Source organism: Pogona vitticeps, chromosome 1 (genome assembly GCF_051106095.1).
Source record: "Pogona vitticeps strain Pit_001003342236 chromosome 1, PviZW2.1, whole genome shotgun sequence".
Lineage (NCBI taxonomy): Eukaryota > Metazoa > Chordata > Lepidosauria > Squamata > Agamidae > Pogona > Pogona vitticeps.
The window spans coordinates 58,591,043-58,615,164 of record NC_135783.1 but is presented as its reverse complement, the minus strand read 5'-3'; the positions used below and the strand labels follow the sequence as shown (position 1 = coordinate 58,615,164).

At 41.1% G+C, this 24,122-nt stretch overlaps 1 protein-coding gene across 8 annotated transcripts in view; it reads right to left on the bottom strand.

The window, feature by feature from the left end:
- The window catches only part of ARID4B (AT-rich interaction domain 4B), a 127,612-nt gene that overhangs the window by 70,677 nt on the left and 32,813 nt on the right, over positions 1-24,122 (bottom strand). For all 8 annotated transcript variants that reach the window (XM_078383141.1, XM_078383144.1, XM_020786983.3 and 5 more), the window contains 2 exons: positions 6,252-6,362; positions 211-276 (listed from right to left, as the gene is read on the bottom strand). In XM_078383141.1, the coding sequence (XP_078239267.1) occupies positions 211-276; positions 6,252-6,362 (177 nt within the window). The remainder of the gene's footprint in view (positions 1-210; positions 277-6,251; positions 6,363-24,122) is intronic.

The window sequence follows — 24,122 nt, the reverse complement described above, 5'->3', positions numbered from 1 at the left end:
AGAAAGTTTATGTTCTCCTACATTCTGTAGATCAAAATAATGCAGTCCAATTTTAATACTATATGAACTATTCTATCAAGCATAATTAATAAATATATTTTGTATTTCAGCAGGTAATTTTGATGCTGAGCAGTTGAACCATTTGATAATTACATATTTCATAAAATTACTAAAGTATACTTATTTTCTCTAATTGTTCAACTATATTACCTTTAAAGGACCTTTTATGTGATCATCTTGAACTTCTACAGTTGACGAATCATGCCTGAATGTTACCTGGAACACACAATTCAAAGAAAATTAAAGCCATGCATTAGGAAGAGTGTAAGCATGTGCCATACTTTTAATGTTGAGTTTAAGAAGTTAGTGGCCAAAATCCTGTTGCTTGGAGCAGCAAATTGCACTAGAGTAGGCCCACTGAATCAATGGGGAATTGGCAAGTCAACTCCTCCATGTTCCATTGATTCAACTTGAACTTACTCTCACTGTGACTTTAGCATAGCAAGTCACATTTAGAGTAAGCACATTTGAATCAGTAGAATTTATGGAAAAGTAACTGACTCACTAAATCCTCATTGATTCAGTGGACCTACTTTAGTGCATTTTACTATGCTAAACAACAAAATGTTGGCCTATAGTAATGTCTGATTATGCCACTAAAAGTCATAATATATATATTAGATGGCCTCCTTGCTTCCTCCTTTCAGTTTCTTAATTTTGAAGTACCGAAGTATAGTGATATATGGGGGGTATGAGAAATAATCTAAAATATTATAAGTATATATTATATATTTTTTAAAAACCAGTTAACTTATCTGAAAAAATATGGCCTAGTGGAAAGAATTATTGAGTAAGACTGAGGAGGCCTGCTTGAATTCCTGTTTCAACACTAAAACCTACTAGGGGATGGTAATGGTGCAACCCGTCCCTAAATATCTCACATAACTTGAAAATCTGTTATGGCCACTATAAGTGAGATGCAACCTGACAGGAAATAACAATAAACTGGACCTGGACCTAGGAAGGATTTATTCAAATCTGGGTTCAGGCATGTAGCTCATTAGTTGACTTTGGATAAATCACTCTCAGCCTAACCAATACAGTGCTGCCTCCACTTATGACTATAATCTGTTCCAGAAGATGAACATAAATTGAAATGGTCATAAGTCGAAGCAATATTTTCCATAGGAATGCATTGAAACCCCATTAATCCGTTCCAGCCAAAGAAAAAAATCACAAAAAAATCACTGCAAGACTCATTGGAGATGTGATTAATCCCTTCTGGCCAAAGGGGGGGGGGGGAGCAAAGCAATCAAGTGTTCAAGGCCCATTGCAAATGCACAGAAAACAAACAAAGCAGATTGGAAATGCACAGCGAACAGAGGGACAAAGCCGGAAATGCACAGAAAACAAAGGAAAAGCAAGGGAAGCATGCAGGACTCATCAGAAATGGGGGAGGAACCCCAAAAAGCAACCAACCCCCAAGATCCATTGGAAATGGGGGGAAAACACAAACAAACAAACCCCCAAGACCCATTACAGCACAGAAACATAACCCCCCCAGCCTAAAACCACGCTGCAAAAACACCCAGAAGTTTTTAAAAAGCTGAAAACAACACCTTACCTCCCTGCAAACACACACATGCTCACTCTGAGGCCGAAGGAGGCAGTTCCAAGCCTACAACGACCACACACTCTCTCTAACTGCCGGGGCGAAAGAGCTACAAAGAAGCAGCCTCTTTTGCCACCTACAGTTAGCAATTTGAATTTCCTGCCTTTTCCCCCTGCCTTTTTCTGTTTGTAAGTGGAAGCTCCGGTTGCAAGTAGAAGCAAAATTTTGTGGACGGAGCTGGTTGTAAGTCGAATTGGTCATAAGTAGGGACGTTCGTAAGTGGAGGCACCACTGTATTGATTAATTAGAGTATAATGGATTTGCTACCTGTAGATTTCCTTGCAATCTTTGAAGGGTAGCACAGAAACATAATAACTAAAAATAAAATCATTTGAATGAGATTAAACATACATAGAGTTGCCTATATTACATTTTTGTTATGATGATACTGTGCAGACATATTTCAGTGAATCCCATGACATATGAGCATTTCAGGCTGAATCATGAAAACACCACCTTCTCTAATAAATGAAACTACTAGTGTTGGCAACCAATTAAATTAAACAGTGTCAAATCTCAGCATAGACAATATTTTATAATGATGAAACCTATACCAATAGGTTATTCACTAAACCCACAAAATAGCTTTTCCTAACACATCCTTGAGTAATAATCAGTTCAGAGCACTGCAACATCTCTTATGTCTAATGACAAACTTGTTCTTGCCTAGCAAACTTAAAATTCTGAGTGCCGACCAACTGAATAGCAGCAACAAGTTAGCTATAAACTGAACCCTCCTTGTTTTTCAGTAATTCTTAACTAATATAATTAGAGCCCATTTTTGGAAGATAGCCATTATCAGGACCATCTCTCAGTTAAGATTGTATCTGATGGTCTCCTTCTGTTAGTACAAACTTCAACTTCTTACTTCCATTCCATTTTCATCTATGCACAAGTGTCAAACCCAAAAACAGTTGTATGTGATAGTGGCTTCTTAAGCCACTTCAAAAAGTATCATGCAATATATTTCACAAAGACAAGCACATTGTTATTTAATTATGGTAGGTGCTATTTTGTTCTGCTTGTTTTGGTAACAACTGCACAATGACCAATCAATGGCCACCCTTGCCATTTTCACATTATAATAATATTGGATATAACCTATCAAGAGATATGCCAAGAGCATGCATATTGGATAATGTGTGCATCATGCCTTGGCTTAAGGAAATCTAGTTTTCTGAAAATGAAGACTATATGGTCCGGCAAAGAATGTAACATTAGAGATCAATGGATACTATCCTTCAAGCATTTTTAAATAGCTTTCCAAGTCCCTTTCAGTAGCTAATGAGACTCAGAGACATGGATGTACAGATGGAAGAGAGGACAAGAATTTGGACTCATTTTTTTAAATCACTAAGTGCTGTGAACAAGGAAAAGGCCCAGCAGCTTTGAGTTAAAAAGATCTGGACCTCTTGTGAGTTATAAGCTTTTCTCTGAATTCCTATGAATTAAAAAAACCTGAGTAAATGGAATTCTTGATTAATTTTTTTAACTTTGTTGGACATGAGAAGAGACAATAAGAAGCTATGGATCTATCATTGGGAATGATATTCAGTACCATGAGATCAGCCCCAGCCATAAAACACTGAAATACAAAGAATACCCCTTTCCACTTGAACTGATTGTGAGACCCGAGGCGAGGCTATAGAGGCACTCGCCGGAGTGTCGTCCTCATTTAAGAGGGAGGAGACTCAAACAGCATCTACAACTACCCGCGTTGCGATCAGACATCAGGGTGTAGATACCTGTGAGTTAGAACAGGGTGTGATGAAACTGTCGGTGGCCACTCAAACAGGGACAGAAAAGGCGGGAACCCGGGTGGAGGAGCGACCGTTGGTAGAGGCGGGGCATGGAGAGATAAAGGGGGAGAAAGACAAGATACCCGGGGGTTGGGAATTAATCTGGGTAGAGGATCCCTGGAGAGGGAGATGTGAAAAGGTCAGGGTGCCTCGGGAAGAGGCAGACTACCGAAGAAGAGGTTTACCCCCCCAGACCATCTTATTGGGGTGAATCAGAAGCTAGAGAGTGGAGGAGGTGGTTGAAGGAGGAAAAGGAGAAGGTAGAGAGAGAAGAGAGGGAAAGGAGAGCATGGCGTCTGGAGGAGGCTCACTGGAGGAGGTATTTACCGGACCCTGGGATCCCTATTCAGAGGGAGCCGACCCCTTCGACCTGGAGAGGGGAGATGAGGAGACCTTAACCTTAATTGAGGTGGACATTGAAGCTGAAGGACTGGGAGAAGCTAACCCGTTTTCTAAGGGACCTTGGTATGACCTGAGTTTCAACCCCTTTTTACAAGATGCATGGATACCCTCGTTTGACCCGTTGGCGGCGAGAGAAAAGACTACTGACAAGTTTAATGTTGACACTTCGTTATTTGACGTTCCAATAAACCCTAGTTCTGTTTTTCAAGAACACGCGCCTCCGGTGTTTGTGTCCGATAAGCCTGGGGTAACCACAGAACCCTCACACTGATGAAGAATGTTTGAACAACACCTGTGTTTTCTTATACTGGAAAGTACTCCAAACTAAGAATAAGTTTTGAAAATGAAAGCTTGCCTGTCATCAGTCTGGTTGTGAAATAAGACAAAGCAAGTACACCATAACTGATGGTTGATTTCTAAAATATTTTGCATTAAAATACATGTATTACTGCAGGTTATGGATTTTATTATTTCTTTATTCTTTTCACATTTTAAAATCTTAAAACTCTGTCACAGAGAGAGAATAATGTTTCCCTGAATCTATTTTATTCTTGCTTGTTGACCTCCTGTGTGTTGTCATACATTGTTCTACAGCTAAAATTTCTCATGATTACGATTTAAATTAAAGATTGGACAATACCACTTGTAGTACAAAGCAGGATCTGATTTTTCACTTCATAGCAGCCTATAGATAAGTTTTAGGGTGTTACCAAAAACAAAAGGGTTTTGTATATCTCTGCTTGAGGTATAGCAGTGTTGCTGGGTGATGATTGTCCCTATACTCTGTTCTGATGCTTTTGAATTTCCCCAAAATGGAGAGATGGCTATTTCACTCTAGTTAATTTTTATTGCTCTTTCCTTAACTTAATTATTCTTTTTAGTCTTAATTACACTATCTTCTAAGTTGTAAACTACTTTTGTTTTGAACCTCTCCATTTTTCATTCTTGCTGTATCTTATGATAGGCCTTTATTATTTCCTTAATTTTACAGTATGACCATTGTATTCACGGGATCAGTAACCACTATTTCACTTATTCACAGTCTGAAAAATATTTAAAATATTAAAAGAAAAAATCGTGAAAAACTATTTTCACATTTATTACCATAAGAGGCCATCAGATGGAGTCAGAGACCATGATATGAATACTTATTAGTGAAGAATACATGGCATGGTCCCTGCCTAGTTCTAGTGATGCATGTGAAAATAATGTCCGGTTCCCCCCCCCCCCCTTTATCATGCTATATACATAGTGCTTGCTATTATCCATAGTTTTCAGTATCCACAGGGGGCAATGGAACCAATCCACAGAGGATATGGGGGTGCCTACTGTATTCATATTATGAAGGTTATTATCGAAAACCCTTTGAACTTTTTGTTTGGAGGATCTTTCTAAACATTTCTTGGACTTTACTGAAGCTGTCTAAGGAATCCTAAACTCACAACTAAAGCGGCATATATGCATTTCTTCTATAGTTGGGAATTTACCCTATTCAAATAAGCAAGACTGGGAAGAATGCTGGACCACAGGAGGTTTCAATTTTTTAATATAATTTCTCTTCTACATTTGCTATCCATTATGCTCTGACTAGCTGATACCTTCATATTTCATGTGCTATTTCATCATGGCCTTCAAGATAGCCACAATGTAAGTGTCCCAGGATTTTTTTGGTTTCTTTAATTATTATCATTACTGCCGTTACTTTCAAAGCAATATATTATTTGTTTTCGCTATTTTTATGAACATCAGTGGATTTTCTTATCTGGGTAAATTTGCAAAACTGCCAATATTTACTTGATGGAAAATGACACATTTATTTTAAATTGCATTGAAAAAGTACTACTCCCTCATATTTAGCAGTTATCTTCTCAAACAAAGTCTGATGGTACAATTTCTGATTGCAAAAATTATAACTGATCTGCTAATTTGACAGTACAGATTTTTAGAATACGAATAATGAACTAAGCATATTAACTGATTCACATTTTCAACCTTAGCAGCCATGAAAAAAAATACTAATGCTACTATGCTGCTGTTTACATTTGGTTCCCACACAAACAATTTTAAGTTCTTATGAGTCTCTACCTCGTAGCAGATTGATCTATAGCACTCACTTTCAGGGAAGGAGATATTTTGTTTACTCTCTGTAGTTTAGGATCTGTAAAATGGACTGCTCTGCATATATACTGGACTGCTCTGCAGGGATGGGGAACTTGCCGGTCTTTAGACGTTATCATCCTTCCATATCTCACTACTGGCTGCACTAACTGGGACTGATGGAAGATACTACCCAACAATAACTGCAAGAATACACATTCCCACCTCTCATATACATCAAAGTATTTTTGTTATATTAGATGTCATATATACCTACATACCTTGACTTTAACTAGTCTTTTGGCTGTCTTGATCTTAGCCTCACAGAAGGCCCCTCTATATTTTGCACTTACATCAGTGCCCACTGTCAAATATGGAGGCTCATCAAGGGCCTAGAAGGGAAGAAAAAGAAACATATTTGGTTTCAATTCTATTTTAGGTATATTACACAAACACATACCTACGCTACCTTTTGAAAAGAGTTAATAATACATTTGTAAAAAAATAAGCTGCTACAACGTATATGCTGTTTCCTATCCCAAGTTAATGCTACGTTTACACTTATTATAGGTGAGGATTTGAATACTAATCTTTATCAAACCAAAACAATTCAAATATACAGTACATGTGGAGAATTAACAGACATTCACAAGATTAATTCTGAAAGTACTTATGGTTGAAGCTAAAAATCTTTAAGAGTTAATATCAAGGAAGCACTTTTTGAAAGAACAATCCTCACATTAATCTAAGTAAATATTTAAAATCAAAAATTATACTCATGATAGTTCTCAATTTATTCGATGTCCCAGATATTATTCTATTTGTCTCTTGTCATTAATATTAGACCTGACTAAACAACTATTACTGAGAAACATGTACATCGTTAATCCTCATTTGTTTATGTCTGAGAATCTGTTAAATTTGCATTTTTCTAACAGAAGAAAGAGAATTCTTAAATTAATTTCCACATCAGCACTACCTCTCTGCCTAATGATTTCACTATAGAGCCTAGCCACACACCACTTTTAAGAAATCAGCAGCAGCAGCAGATAACAAATTATCTGGATCCAGACCCAGGATCTCCTCTGAGGTAGATGGTAAGATTCTCTAGCTACTGTTGCAACAGAACCCCCACCCCCGATGACCCTACATCACCACAGGTAATCCTTTATATGGAAGTATGAAACCTCATCCCATACCCTCAAGAGCAAAAGTTATGCCAGATCAAGAAATATTCCAGGACCAGCAATTTAACATTTGTCTTGATGACTGTAGTGCAATGAAACAAGTATAAAAATAGAGAACTATTAGCTTTCACAGAATAAATGGTGGAGCTGCAAATGTAGAAATATATAATCTCTCTTGGACCAGGGAAAGAAAGAAATAGTTGCAGAAAACTGTACATAGGAAACATACAGAATATTGCAGCGGATGCCAATCCCACCCCTATATACCTACTAGACCTCAGGAATTAATGACACTTTAAGGACAGAAGGCAAGGGGAATGACAGATTGGTTACCTTTGATGTAACTATGGTGTGACTTGTTCTTAAAGTGGTCATCTGTGGAATTACATTAATGGGTTTGTGCCTTCTAGTCTCTGTGGATCATACTAATGGGAGATTACAAGCTGAATTATCAGTGGTGGAGGTCACTGTAGCCCAGATGGAAGGACTACTCTGCCAAAATGGGTATTTTTGTGGGACGTCAGGTTGAGACAGTAGTGCCTGATTAACGCTGATGGCTCTGCTCAGGTTGTGCCTTGACAGATGTGAGGAATACTGCGAAAGGCGGCTGCTGAGGATGGAACTGATCTTGTTGAGTAAGATTTGGGCCCCTGTGGCTGAGGGACACAGCAAGATCACAGGCCAAGTAGATGCACTCCGTAACCCAGTGACCAACTGCTAGGAGGAGAGGGACATGTCTTTCCTAGATCCCCTGGAACACACGAAGAGATGGGCTGATTTTCTAAATTGTGTAGTCCTGGAGATGTAGAAAGCAAGTGTGGCAAACATCATGTAAATACAGTGGTGCCCCGTATAGCGAGGTTAATCCGTTCCGGATTAACCTTCGCTATACGAAAACATCGCTGTGCGGGGCAGGAAAACCTATTGGAACGCATTAAACTTAGTTTAATGCGTTCCAATAAGTGTATAAACTCACCCCCTCCAGCGATGTTTTTGCTCCGGCGGCCATTTTGGCTATTAGCTGACTCATATCCCAGCTGAGTCGACACAAAGCTGTCTGGACAAACTGACGTTGCTTACCCACGGGAAAGCCAAAACCCAGTTGCATTGTTGTTGTTTTTAAGACACAAAGAATGTATAAGAATAGAGATTTCCTCATGTTTAGGACGACATCTCCAAAACACACATCCACCTGCTTTTTACAAACAGGGGAGACAGCTCTGCTGGGAAAAAATTGGGTAAGAAATGTGATGTGACTTATTTACAAATCTTTTTGCTTATGCTTTGACAGAATTGTTTAATAACAATTTGTATTGTTTTCCAGTGACTGAATGAGAGTTACCTAAGAAATAGGGTTTTTTACTACAGTGGTGCCCCGATTTACCAATGCCCCTACCAATGAACATTTCGCCTTATGAACAGCTATGGTTGAAAAATTTTGCTTTGACTTGCGAACGGAGCTTCGACTTACAAACAGAAAAAAAGCAAAGAAGGCGAGGAAAGCGGGAAATTTTAACTTTCAGTTAATTGTTGGCCACCAAAGAGGCTGCTTGTCTGCTACCGCGCTCGTCCCAGAGGTTAGAGAGTGTGGATACGGAGAGAGACTTCAGACTTCCTTGTACTGCCTGGTACTGTATTGTACATAATGTGTGGTGGGTTTTTTTGCGTTTTTTAAAAAAATTTGATTTATGGATTTTTGACTTTCTTTTTTAAAACAGAGAGATCACCTATTCTGGGTGAGTACACTGTATTTACTGTACAGTGGTGCCTCACATTATGACGTTAATTCATTCCAGCAAAATCGCTGTAGAACGAAAAAGTCGTAATGCGAAAACAAAAAGCCCATTGAAATGCACTGAAACACCTTCAATGCATTCCAGTGGGCAGGAGACTCACCGTCCAGCGAAGATCCTCCATAGGGTGGCCATTTTCAGTGCCTATGCAGCAAGGAATCCATCCCAGAAAACAGCGGGGGGCCATTTTGTTTACCTGGCGGCCATCTTGAAACCGCCAATCAGCAGTTCTAAAATCGTCGTTTTGCGAAGAATCAGTTCCTGAAGCAGGGAACCGATCATCACAAAGCGAAAAAACCCCATTCAGATCGTCATAATGTGGTTTCGTCATAATGCGAGGCAATCATAAAACAAGGCACCACTGTACAGGGGTTTTGCAGCTTGGGTTGGACTAGGTGGGCTAGGTAGCTTCCTCTCCTGCCGTGCACAAAGGGTCCAGGGATCACTGCAGTACAGGAGTATGCTCAGGACACAGGCTTTATAGACCTGGATCTTGGTATATGCTGCCAGCTTCTTATTAAGCCATACTCTTAGACCAGGAGGCAGGCAACAAACATTCTGCTGGGTCTTCTCTAGCTACATTAAACTAAGACTGCCACTAATCTTACTGGCCAAAATGCAATCTTTCATCTCATTCATTTGCCTAAAGTACAGTGGTGCCTCGCATTGCGACGTTAATTCGTCCCGCAAAAATCGCTGTTGAACGAAAACGTCGCTATGCGATATTAAAAAGCCCATCGAAACGCATTAAAACCTGATTAATGCGTTCCTAGGGGCTTAAAACTCACCGTTCAGTGAATATCCTCCATAGCATGGCCATTTTCGGTGCCTTTTAAGAGAGGAATCTGTCCCAGAAAACAGCAGGTGGCCATTTTGTTTACCTGGTGGCCATTTTGAAACCGCTGATCAGCTGTGCGAAAATGGTCGCTTTGCGATGATCGGTTCCCGAAGCGGGGAACCGATCATTGCAAAGCAAAATTCCCCCATAGGGAACATCGCAAAGCGATCACTTTTGCGATCGCAAAAAGTTCATTGCAAAGTGATTTTGTCACTAAATGGAGCGCTCGCTAAGCGAGGCACCACTGTATTCACCATGACGTTTTCCATTACACGGTAAGGGGGAAAAGTAGGATTTTGACCAGTATACTTTCTCAATGGGACTGGAGAACAAAATTATTCGTAAACATTCGTAAAACTGAAGTTTTAAATAAATAGTACAGAACCAAAGCCCCAGAGTTCAATAAATCTGAACTTCTGACATGATACCAGGAACAACCGTGATTGGAAATAAACTGATCAGACAGCAATATCTTTCTTTTCCTTTCATTAATATAAATACCAGTGCTCATTCCCAGTGCAATACTAGCTAAAATTCTTTAAGAATCCTATACCAATCCAAGTTTAAATTACTCATGTTCAATGAGTTGCTTTTTTAAAAAAAGTAGAAATAGGAGAAACCCGTTAAATTAAGTATCAATATGTAGTGACACTAAAAAATAAAAGATATAACACAGGAGTGTTATGATTGAATCTCCTAACTTAAAATCAAAATAAAATGAAATGAAATCCATCTGAAATTACTGAAAAGTAGGATGTATAACTGCTGTTTATTTAGTAGCATTTGTTTCTGTCTTTAAGCCTCATATTTTTCACTGTCTTTGAGTGGAATTTTATTTAGAGAAAAACATTCCTGGCATACTGAAATGACAAGTTCCTTTACACCAACTGCATCTTTCAGTTGGCTGGAATCACTAAGTACCCTTGTGGCAATAATTTCCGGTGTTCACAATCTTCAGTTAAATACTTGGGGGGAAAATACTCTTTCTTTTGTATTTCTTTTTTTAGACAGACATTATAAGGCAACTGTCAGAAGTTACCATTCTAACTTGAACAGAAGTGTTAGGCAAAAGTATTGAACTCTTTGTGTCCATGAACCATGTCTGCTCACAGAAATCCCCTCATTTAAAATTTTCTTCACTGTTCTGGGGATGCGGGAGATGTCATCAACTTACTGCCAAGCGCAACTGCCTCAATTAAAGCCTGTTCCCCACAGACACTAAAAAGTGTTTAGAGATCTACAGTGGTGCCTCGACTTACAAACATCCTGACATATGACCATTTCAAGTTATGACCAGCTCTGGTCACAAAATTTTGCTTTTACTTGCAACTGAAACTTCGAGTTACAAAAAGAAAAAGGCAGGGGGAAAAGGCGGGGAATTCAAATTGCTAACTGTTGGCAGGCAAAGCGGCTGCTTCTTTGTAGCTCTTTCACCCCAGTGGTTAGAGTGTGTGTGATCGGAGGAGGCTTTGAACTGCCTGGTAAGGCAGGGTGCTGCTTTCTACTTTTTAAAAACTGTTCTGGGTGGGTTTTGCAGCGTGGTTTTGGGCTGAGTGGTGGGATTATGTTTCTATGCTGTAATGGGTCTTGCAGGGTTGGTTTGTTTTATGTTTTTTTCCATTTTCAATGAGTCTTGGGCAGTTTGTTTGCTTTTTGTCCCGTCCCCCCCATTACTGATGGGTCTTGCAGGGTTTGTTTGTTTTTTTGTGTTTTTCCCCCCATTTCCGATGGGTCTTGCAGGGTTTGTTTGCGTTTTGCTTTTTTTGCATTTCTGAAGGGTTTGTTTGCTTTTCTCCCCCCCCCCCTTCGGCTGGAACAGATTAATCGCGTTTCCGATAGGACTTTCAGTTTGTTTGCTTTTCTTTCTTCTTTTCCTTTGGCTGGAATGGATTAATGCATTTCCGATGGGTCTTGCAGTATTTTTATGTGTGGTTTTTTTTGGGGGGGGTTGGTGTGAATTTTTTCTTCGGCAGGAATGGATTAATTACATTTCAATGCGTTACTATGGGAAATGGCGCTTCGACTTACAGCGATTTCGAGTTACGACCGGAGCTCCAGAAACAATTATGTTTGTAAGTTGAGCCACCACTGTATATCTGCTCCAGCTTACACACAGGTCTCCTTCAACTAAGCTGTTTGCAAATAATTAAAGCATGGCTTTAAAATAATCATTTAAACCTAATATTTAAAACCGATGTTCTCTTACCCTAAAAATCAAATACAGTGTGCAATATAAAACTACTGTCCATTGAACTCTCACTTAAAATAACCAACAGCAGTTATATCTACTGTATTTTTCTGTGTATAAGACAATACTTTCATCTAAAATCTTTAGACTAAAAACTGAGTCATCTTATACATGGAAGTAAGCTGAGGAGACAACCGTCAGATTGCAAAACTGCCTATACCTTAATTTGCAAACAGGCTTCCTTCAATCATGAAGCTTCGCTGCCTCCAATCATGAGGCTCAGTTTCTACAGTCACGAGATTTAACTTCCTTCAATCATGAGCCTTATGTAACTGACATCAGCTGATGCCGAACAAACCAACTGGAACACACCTTGATGGAGGTGGAATGTGTAGCCAGTGCTCAGATGCAACAGGGACTGATGATGTTCTGAGTCCAGAGGCTGAATAAAGTGATATGCTCAAAGCTAAGTGTGATGCATAATATGACAGTACTGGTATGCAAATATTACCTAATTACTACATAAAAATGTGTTCTGTTTTATGTTTAAAATATTGATTTTTTAATTTGGGTTGGAAAAGTAGGGGGGCATCTTATACATGGGCCATCTTATATATGGAAAAATGCTGCATTTCTAATAATCCATGTCTAGTAGTATAAATACATTTATAATTTTAAAAAATACTAGATTGTATTTAAATGTTAATACAGAATATACTGGGGGGAAAGTATTTTCCTAATACTCAATCTAAAGTGAGATTTAGATTGAATATCAGGAAAAACTTCTTGTTAAAGCAATACAACAATGGAACCAATTATTTTGGGAGGTGGTGAGCATTCCAACGTTGGAGGCATTTCAGAGAAAATTGGAAAACCATCTGTCAGATCTGCTTTGACTTGGATTCCTACATTGAGCAGGGGATTGAACTCAATGGCCTTATAGCCCCCTTCCAACTCAATTATTCTCTGATTCTAGGGAGAGATCAGATTGTTATTTTTCAACATGTGCATAGAGCTTTCACTAATAAAATTGTTTTCATATAGTTTTATAAGAGTTTGAGAATTTTTAAGAACATTCTTCGAAAAGTGGTTCTGGCTTCACAACTGTACAAATGATTGAGGAACAACAAGAGAAACATTTCATAAATAATCAAGACAACTAGGGGAAAATACAAAATGCTGAGTATTTTTTTCAAATTCTTAACAGAAGATTTTGAACACTGGAAATTCTTGCCACAAGGATACCTAGTGATTCCAGCCAACTGAAAGACTCAATTGGTGTAAAGGAACTTGTCAATTCAGTACTGCAGAAATGTTTTTCTAAATAAAATTCCACTCAAAAACAGTGAAAAATATGAGACTCAGAGACAGAAACAAATACTACTAAATAAACAGAAACTACACATCCTACTTTTCAATCATTTCAAGTTAATTTCATTTGGTACCACTCTAAAACACCTGCAAGGAAACTCAAGAATTGGAACAGAGAATTTGGTATATGTCGCCTCAGAATCATCTTAAGAACAAACATGGTATTAAAATGTAATTGTATTATCTGTATAACAATGCAAAACAGAAAGCTATTGCCCCCCCCCACAAGCTTTTAGTGATACAGTATAATGGCCACAATCATGTTGGTGTGAAGTTATGCTGCAGAGGAGATGATGTATCATCTGGCAAAAAGAATTCTTAATTTAAATGCACTGAAAGCTTCTTGTGCTCATGATTCAGGTTCCCAGACTTCCTAGGGCTGCCTTTTGTCCTGAGGAAGCTTTTGGAGCCTTGGAGATTGAGAGAGTCTTTAATAGTAAAAAAATCACTGCCCAGCAGTGGCCAACCAGTGGCTATTTTATACTATTAAGCCCCCTCCCCTGCATCCAGAGGCTTCGAAAGGCTTTCTCAGGGTGGAAGGAAGCCCTAGGGCAGTGATGGTGAACCTATGGCATGCGTGCCACAGCTGGCACATAGATCCCTCTGTGTGGGCACATGAGCCATAAGTCGCCATAAATACTTTACCCTTCCTCCGATCCCAGATTTCGGCACTCCCCTCTGCTGGTGCAGTGGTTCAGCGGAGGGGTGCAATGGCGACCATTACCGGTCTTGCCCACTGAGGGATTCAAGGACCAGTAAGTATTTGTTAATACCACCCGTAGGAAAAAAAACAACCAAGCATTTAACCCTTGCAGCGCAGGAGCAGTTGTTTTTTCTAAACTAAAACCTCAGCATTTGGGTTTTAATTGCAGCATTGCCACTTTGAAAAAAAAAAGTTGATTTTGTGTTGCAGTTTGGGCACTTGGGCTCAAGAAAGTTCACCATCACTGCCCTAGGGGAGCCTCAGAACCTAGAATGGGGAGATAGGAAGCTTTCCATTCATTTAAATTAAATATTACTGATACTAAATAATGGCATCATGTAACTTTATGCCAGCAGAATTTTGCACATTGTCAACATTGAATGTTGCACATAAACACTGCATATCAATAGGCAAACTACTCGTTGCTCTTCAAATTAGCAATAAAATAAGCATTTAATAATTATGTGCAATGAATTGATTCCAATATGATGACCCTTCTCAGGCTTTTCTACATATTTTCTAAGTGGTGGCTTGAGTTGTGAACTTAATTTGTTCCGGGATGATGGTCGTAACTGAAGTTGGTTGTAACTCAAAGCACCATTTCCCACAGGAATACACTGAAACACGATTAATCCGTTCCAGACATTTTTGGTTGTATCTCAAGGCATTGGTTGTATCTCAAAGCATTACTGTAGTTCCCATAGGAACTAATGCACAACCCGTTAATCCGTCTAGGAGGAGACTTTTTTTAAACCTAAGATGACCTCTAAGGTTAAAAAAGGGCAGGAAAGGAGAGAGGGAGCCTTTTTCCGGTTGTATCTCAAAGTGCCAGTTGCAAGTCAAAGCAAAATTTTGCAATCGGAGCGGGTCATAACTTGAATTGGTCGCAAGTCAAGACATCTGTAAGTAGAGACACCACTGTACTGCCCCTCCTGTGGTGGTTCTCTAGGGATTTGCAGCTACCCCAGGCCACACAGGTTGCAAGGCACAGAAAACAAAATCTTGGTGAGCTAGCCCCTCCTCTGGAGGCATAGTGGGAATTCAAAGCTCTCAGCTTCTGGATATGCAGCCAGCTGCTCTAATCTAGTGAACTATGCTTCCTCTTAAGTACAGAAGCACACTCCCAAAATACAGGTTTTGTATATAATAATACAAAACAATGATCTGTCCTCAATTTTATTTCAATTTATGGCAAACCTTTCCAGCTGTAGAGTACTCAGAAGTGGTTTGCTGTTCCTTTCTTCTGGGTGTGCTCCTGGACTGTGCAGCTTACCCAAGGCTACATATGTTAGGAGAAGAAACAATGGAGAATGAAACTTGACCTTTGGTGCTGAAGCCAGGCACCCTCTCACTGAGATATCCAATCAACTATTTGTGAAAACTATTTTTCTTTTGTGAAAAGAAAAACAGTTAAAGAGAAACATTTGAAACATAAGAAAAGGAGCAGGTAACAGGAATGAAAAACATCAGCAAATTCCTGTTCTTTCTAGTTAGGAAGGTCAAGAAGTAGGGGGTGGGCCTAGAAGTATAGGCCAGTGATGGCGAACCTATGTCATGCATGTCACAGCTGGCACACGGAGACCTCTCCATGGGCATGTGAGCCAAAAGTCACCAGAGTGTCGCTACCTCCACCCCCACTCCCACCCCCCGCAGCCAAACCTCAAAGTGCACGATTGTAAGCCACCTATTCCTGCTATCTTCCTGGGTTGCGGCACTTGTAGATCAATTCTTCTAGAGATCGGAAATAATGCTGCCTTATTGTTTACTGCTGTAGAACAGCCCGGGGCAGTCAATCCAGCTTGTGAATTACTACTTCCGCCGGACGTGACTGCAAGCAAGAGGGAAAGCTCCAATTAAGGCAGGAAGGAAGGCGCGAGAGGGGGACGGGTGGATTCATCAAGCTTGTTTAAATGTAAAATTGTAGAAGATTTAGGGAGGGAGGGAGGGAGGGAGGGAGGGTTTATGTGTGAGAGAGACTGACTTTCATAAAACCATGAAAAAAGGACATGCTTGCAAGGAGAGAAGGCTCCAATTAAGGCGGGAAGGAAGGTGTGAGAGAGGAACCGGGTGGTTTCATCAAGCTTGTTTAAATGTATGTAAAACTTGAGGGTGGGTGGGTGCGTGCACGCGCGCGAGAGAGAGAGACTCAAAACTATGAAAAAAGGACATGCTTGCAAGGACGGAAGGCTCCAATTAAGGCGGGAAGGAAGGTGAGTACGAGAGAGTACGAGGTGTCTGGATTCAGCAAATTTCAAAACGTTCTTCCATTTGTAGCTGTAAAGGAGGGAGGTGGAAGGCTTCCTAGCTTTATCTAGAACCTCCTTGATCTCAGGGATATTCTCCACGCTGTCAGGTGCATGGTCTCTGCATCTGGATGGTAGACTTTGCCCGCATCCTGTGTCAGGAGATCTGGCAGGAGAGGTAGCTTGGTGAAGTTGGAGGCCATCGCTAGAAGTGTGGCAAACCAAGCCTGGCGAGGCCAGTAGGGAGCAATGAGTATCGCTTCCACCCTCATCTGGCGGATCCTTATTAGAGTCCTTTGCACCAGTGGAATTGGTGGGAACAGGTATACTAGGTCAAAAGTCCAAGGTATCATGAATGCATCCCCGAGGGAGATCTCTCCGTGCCTGGCCCTCGAAGCATACAGACTGCATTTTTTGTTGCGATGAGTGGCAAACATGTCCACTATGGGAGTCCCCCATCGGTGACTCTGTCGTTTAGCTCCCACTTGTGGATTTGGCCTGTCATTCGACTCAGCTTGTCCGGCAACACATTGTCTGTTGTGGAGACATGTATTGCCGCTGGAAAGATGTGGCGTCTTCTTTTAGAGCAGGATTGACGGATGTATGCTTGACCTGCCCTAGAGGAGGATATTCTATAAATTCCAGCTGGTAACCAAACTGTATAATTTTTAAGACCCAAGAGTCTTTTGTGATGCTCATCCAATTTTTTAGAAAAGGTTGAAGTCTTGTGGTGTATTGTCCAAATGGTGCGATGACGGAATCAAAGGTACTGTTTGGACTTTTTGGTAGGTGGCTTGTAAGACTATGCTAAGTCGACTGAGGACGGTAGTTAGAAGTTGAAGAAGAGGTTTGTGAAGATCTGTATTGAGGTAAGTTCTTGAAGGACGTGTACTGTTGTGCAGGTTGAGAATACTGAGTATATGGTTTGCGCCATTGGTATTTATTGTATTTAGGCTGAGGTTGGATGGAGTAAGACTTGGCTGTTTTCTTCATTTTGTGTAGCTCCTCCAGATTTCCATCGGTTTTTTCACTGAAGAGGCCCTTGGCATCGAAAGGTAAGTTTTCTACTCATGTCTTAACATCTTCCATTATGTTAGCTGCCCTGAGCCATGCGTGTCTACGTAGGGTGACAGCTTACATAAGGACTTTGGATGCAGCTTCAGCCGCATGCCTGGTAGATAACCTCTGGTGTTTTGATATGGTTTGGGCTTCTTCATATGTATTCAGGAAACCTTGTCTTATGTCCTCAGGAACCAACTTAAATGCCGGTAATATCTGTAGCCAAAGTTGTTTTTGGTAAGCCCACGGAAGAGGAATGAGATAAGTGAATAAATTTTTCTTCCAAGTACCTTCAATTTTCTGCCCTCTATGTTTATTGGAGTTACATGGGATTTTCCAGTTGGTCTTGAGCAGCTAGTTTCAACTCTGAGAGAGTTGTGGATAGGATGTTTGAGAAGAAAATTGGTGTCATCCACATGGACGCAGTACAAATTCTCTGTGCGTCTAGATATAGGAGTTGACGTGGATGGCTGGTTCCAAGTGTACTTGATAATATCCATTAAGGCTGGTTAAATGTTAGGCTAAGTGGTGGAGATCTTTCTTGGTTTATGTCCCCGAATATAAGATCCTCTGTAGGTGGAACAGGTTGCCAAGGTCAGGGCAACAGAAAACATAGTAGTCAGACGAAATTCCAAGTTCAATAGCCGTAAAATTCAGTCGAAAAAATAGGTTAAGTAACAAGCTCAATGAGAGAGGTTCCAAACCGCTCGGCGGAAAAATGGAACTGAGGCTTTGGTGGGCGGAGCATGCGCATTACAGGCAACCTAAAACTTTGTTACTTTTCTTACTTGAGAAGATTCCGAGAGGTCCAGAGCAGGTGCTAATTTAACCCTTTTGTGTGCATTCACAGAGGCCACGATGAAGAAAAATAGATTTCCCTCCACCTTGTCTCCACCTGTCCCCCATCCACCTCTTGTTTTGTTTCTCCCTCCATTGGAAATGAGGGGAAGCTGGATTTTATTTTATTTTAAAATGCACTTATTGGTAAGTGACATATCACTTTATTGGTTTGCCATAAAAAAGAAATAGCACTGGATTGTAAGGGGGAGAGATTGCCCTCTATGCTGTCCCGTCATTCCCTCTGTAGGGAAGTAGTGGGAAGTTAGAGCTCAAGGTTGACTCAGCCTTCTATCCTTCCGAGGTCGGTAAACTGAGTACCCAGCTCGCTGGGGGGGGGGCAATGTGTAGCCTGCATTGCATAGGCATCCTTCAGTCTCGAGAGACTATGGTAACATGCTCTGAATCGAGGAGTGTCCTCTCCAGAGCATGAAGCCCGGGTAAGGTAATATGGAGGATAGACTGTTACCCAAGCAGCAGATTCCCCCCTCTCCACATTGCTGAAATGGTCCAATGGAAAGGCAAGAGCCAATACAGCTGGTTCCAGCAATGTCGCAGGAGTTGGCAGAACGACACATGCTGCCTTCGGGACTCCAGCTCCGGATTTTGCCTCGAGGTTAACTCCTGAAGCCTTTTCCATGAGTGGATATAGCCACAAGGCAGTGGAGGTTTGAAATTGGAGTTTTCCTTCTCCTAGATGGGCTGCCTTCCATGGCTGACGAGCCCCACCTACCCGGCATAGCCTGCATAATTAACTTGTAAACCGTCCAGAGAGTGCTTGAAACCCTATGGGGTGGTATATAAGCAGCATGCTTTTTTTCATTTATTGGTAAGCGACCTGCTTGCCACAACACTGAATTGCTGGGGGAAACACCTACTAGTATTGCTTTTGTTCAATAGGGAGCTGCCAAGACAATTGTGGGGCACTGATTAAACAGATAAACCACTGATATTTGCATCTGTCATTCTGATTGTTTGCTGTGCTATTTCAGATTAGCATGTGTAGGATTTTTATTGGCATATTCTCATTGAAGTCCATATCACTAACCAACTCTGGATCCTACTATGCGGACCCAAAGTTTCACCCAGTTTTAATTTTTTTTAAAGTATAGGGCTATTCGGCTGAGATTTGGGGGTGTTACAGACAGTAGTGAGGATTACAAAGAAGTCATCTATCTCTCATCTGCTGCTATGGCTATGTAGTTATAATGCTGTGATAGGGAACATGTGGCCTAGATATTTCCACCTTACTCATTCTCCATCTTAAATTATTGCTGCAAGCAGTACCCACAAAATCTGGTATCCACTTTATAAAAATCAAACAGAGTTCCTTCTTTATTCAAGGGGAATATCCTTTGTTTCCTCAGTACTCTATGAGAATGAATACGTTTCTTAGGTGCTTCCAAGTCTACAACCCATCAAGGAACCAAACATGTTAGGTGTACTATTCTCAGCAATGTGTATCTGAAAGCTCTGATATCAAATTAGGACTCGGACATTTTCAGGGGTGGGGTGGGGACAATGGCTCTAAAGCAGGAACAAAAGCCCCCCCCCCCATCATTAAATGCAACCTCTGAGGAAGGGTAGTGAGTAGAGAGAAGGTTCAGTACTTTGTCTTTCACAGAGCTTCACACAAATCACTCTTTCCCTGCTGGAACAAGCTATCTATATCAGAATGGATCCATTCTCTTTCCCAAACATTTTCATACAAATGACTATTTTCTCACCGTGGGCAGAGATAGAAAGGCGCCTTTCCACTCCTGGCAAAAATGAAGATTCCTTGGATATGTTATGTGTACATGCAGATATACAGTCACGACTCCTGAGCCAGCATGATATGCCACTCTCAGAGCACAAAAGGGTGCATGAGTAGTAATTATTAATTACATATTATCAAATCACTTCTGACACACAGCAAGGCTTTCTGGGTACAGAGTATCAGAAGTGGTTTACAACTCCCTTGGTTCTGAGGACAGTCTGAGATTGTGCAGTTTGCCAAAAGCTACACAGACTGACTCTTCCCCCACAAGGCACAGTGGGAAATCTAACTCCTGATTTTCAACTCTGCTGTCAGATACCAAACTCACTAAGTTACAGCCCTCTTAATTCAGTAATTCAGACATGAAATTACCTGGTTATTGTGCTTAAAACTGTACTCTTCCTTCCTTTCTTCCTTCTCTGGACTAATTCCTCAGCAAACAATCTACTAATAGCTGCATTTGTGACACCAAGAGATTTGTATTAGTAAAGCCTGGAGGTTCTAGCAGGGGAGCGCAGCTATCGTATACCCTTGACCGAAGAACGGTACACTCCTTCTATCTGGGATGGTCGTCCTCTTCCACCGAGCGCGCAGCTTCGGGAGGGGTGCACATGGAGCGGTGAGGGAGGAAGGGGACACCCGCCTAGCCAGCCAGATCAGCCGAATCAACCCTGGCAATCAACGGGGTGACAGATGTCGCAGCCAGATCGCCCTCACAGCCTGGAACATGTGGCTGTGAATGCAGATTGCTGATCTTCTGAGCACTGAATCACATCTCTAACTGTTTGAGGAGGAAATGTTTTGGTTTTCTCCTAAAAGCCCATGAAAACATTCTTGTTTACTCTATGTGAAGCATTTCTGCGTGATTCTGTGTGGCAGCAGAAGAGATCTCAGTTTGAGGCTGGTGTACAGGATCACTGCCAATGTGGATGCCATGAGACACTATAATCACAGAAATCACTGTACCATGACAGCAGTGACTCTTGCACCTAGTTTGAATTGGTTTGTCAATGCTACTATTTTGTTCATTCTTTCTAGAAGTAAGTAGATGCTTGCATTTGTGGAATCCAGCAACACACCGATGTAATGAACTGTCTGACGTGGTTTTAAACCTGATTTTCCTAGATTCATGTGAAGACCAAGATCTGCCAAGAGACAGAATATGAAAAGGACATCTCTCTGCCTTGATTCTGGAGCTGGATACAATCAAGCTAATCATCTATATAAGGAAACACCATAATATCACAGAATCTGAGGTAGGAAGCTACTAGCACCATGCTCTTCATAAAAGCCCTGAGTGATATACAAAGATCAAAAGGGATCACTTTGAATTGGTAGACAGGCTTGCTTAACATGATGAGTAACAAAGAGAGTCTCATAGTCTCTTGAGACTGAAGGATGCCTACACAAAAAAAGAAATGATGGTATACCTGATCTATGATAATCTGGAAATAAGTGTCCTTGAGCTCAATGACAGCAAACCATTCCGATGAGTGGTAGAATTGTTTCTAATTTTACTATTCTCATGCATCTATGTAAGAATTTACATCTCTGAGATCCATAATTGTTCTCAGACCACCATTCTTCTTCTAAACTGTGTAATAGTGGGAGCAGAACCCATTGGGAGGCATTACTAGAGGAACTGGATGGATGTCATCTTTTTTTAGTAGCATAGCTATGTCCTCTTGTAATACTTGGGATGGTGCCATGGCCCTAAAGAGACCTGTGGGCGGAGAGATGCAAATTCTATGACATAGACACATTTGATGATGGTTAATACCCATTTGGCACTAGCGACAGTGCACCAGGTGGTGACATGTGGCACTAATCATACAATGTTTTCCTGTGTGGTGGAAGTCAATAGCAAGTGGATCTCAGTATGTAAGCAGTCAAAGGTCTTTTGTCTTATTCTCTTGGTGTTTCGAGCTGCTTGGTTATTTGCACTTATGGCAGGTATAACTACTGTCTGCAATATTGTGAGAATGAATATGTGTAAGGTCGTTTCCAGTATTGTCAGTATTATCTTTTTTATGGCCCATCCTTTTGGAGGTATTCTTTTCCTGGTTGGTTTTCTATTCTTTTCTTGATTGGTTTTCTATTGTATGATCAATCTTTTGTTGAATAGGCCTTCCCTGTTAAAGGGCAGTGCTCTATCCAAGCTCCTGAATCGTCTGATAAACCAGCTGAGTGAAACCAGACATAGCAACTCAAAGGCATTGCTGTTGACATATTTGTGGCACAGTCTATTGCATGACATGCAGACAGCATCTGTTGGATAGCAATAGACATGTGCTCTTGTAAGCACCCATGGCCCCCTGGTAATTTGCTACTCTGATACCAACAGATGCAGTGGAGTACATCTTCCTTCCTAATGCATCCATAGACTCATAGAAAACTTGGAAGGGGTCTACAAGGCCGTCCATCTTAAGACCTTACAGTGGGGTCTCGACTTACGAACGACCCGACTTGCGAACAATTCGAGTTAGGAACCTGCCCTATAGGGAAAGTAAGGACTCGACATGCGAACTTCCCTCGAGTTAGGAACAGGGAAAAAAGTCCCCCCTCCCTCCCCTTAGAGGCTTCTGGAGGGGGGGAAAGGGTCAGAAACTTAAAAACAAATACTGTACTGTTAAATAAAGTCACTTACCAGGCCTTGGTAGCCCCCAAACCACAGGAAAAAGAGCAGGAAAGAGCTAAAAGCCGACACCCAGAAAGAGCCTGGCAGCCATTTTGTGGTTTTCCCCGCTCCTCTCCCCGCCTAACAGCTGATCGGCTGGCTCTGAGCAGGCTTCCAGAGGCTTGCTCAGCACCTAAAAAGCCTGCCTGAGTGCCTTTGTGCTGAAAAAATCAGCACAACATGCTTTAAAACATTGTTTAAAATTGGCTTCGTTTTTTAAAAAAAAGAGTTCTAAAGTGCTGCCTTTAGTGTTCCCTGCCTTCCCTGAACCTAAGGGGGAAAAAGAAAGAAAATATCCCCCTCTAGTGTCAGAAGGCAGAATAGCAGCTTCCCATTAGTTTCTATGGACAGAAAAGAGCAGATACAGATTAAATGGTTTTCAATGCATTCCTACGGGAAATGCAGATTCGACTTAAGAACTTTTCGACTTGAGAATCACCTTCCAATACGGATTAAGTTCTTAAGTCGAGACCCCACTGTATTATTAAGGGTGTTGTTGTTTTTATTTATAAAAAAGACAACACCCTTCCAGTGAGCACTCAGGGTCCTTCCAGTGAGCACTCAGGGTTGATTTCCTTCAAAATGCACCTGATTCACCTTCATAAATAGTTATCTTGAAGGTGTCTTGCACACTGATACAGGAGGGATGGGAAAATTTTGTTGTATTGGGGACCGTACAGTGTGCAGAGACTTCTCCCAGAGATGGAATCTGAGCTGTGTCGATTTCTTATAGAGACTTTTATAAGTTTGCGACAATGCTAGCAAGTTTTGGCTTGGTGACCCACACTGAGGCAATGCAAAGCCTTAGAATGTCAGTTGGTGATGGGAATCTTGTTGCCTCATGTAGTTTAGTCGTTTAGTCGTATCCGACTCTTCGTGACCCCATGGGTCAGAGCACGCCAGGCCCTCCTGTCTTCCACTGCCTTGGGTCAAATTCATGTTAGTATCTTCCATGACACTGTCCAACCATCTCATCCTCTGTCATCCCCTTCTCCTCTTGCCTTCACACTTTCCCAATATCAGGGTCTTTTCCAGGGAGTCTTCTCTTCTCATGAGACGGTCAAAGTATTGGAGCCTCAGTTTCAAGATCTGTCCTTCCAGTGAGCACTCAGGGTTGATTTCCTTCAAAATGGATAGGTTTGTTCTCTTTGTAGTCCAGGGGACTCTCAAGAGTCTCCTCCAGCACCACAATTCAAAAGCATCAATTCTTTGGCGGTTAGCCTTCTTTATGGTCCACCTCTCACTTCCATACATTGCTACTGGAAAAACTATAGCTTTGACTATGTGGACCTTTGTTGGCAAGGTGATGTCTCTGCATTTTAATTTGCTGTTGAGGTTTGTCATAGCTTTCCTCCCAAGAAGCAGGTGACTTTTAATTTCGGGGCTGCTGTCCCCATCTGCAGTGATCATGGAGCCCAAGAAAGTAAAATCTATCACTGCATCCATATCTTCCCCTTCTATTTCCCAGGAGGTGATGGGGACAGTGGCCATGATCTT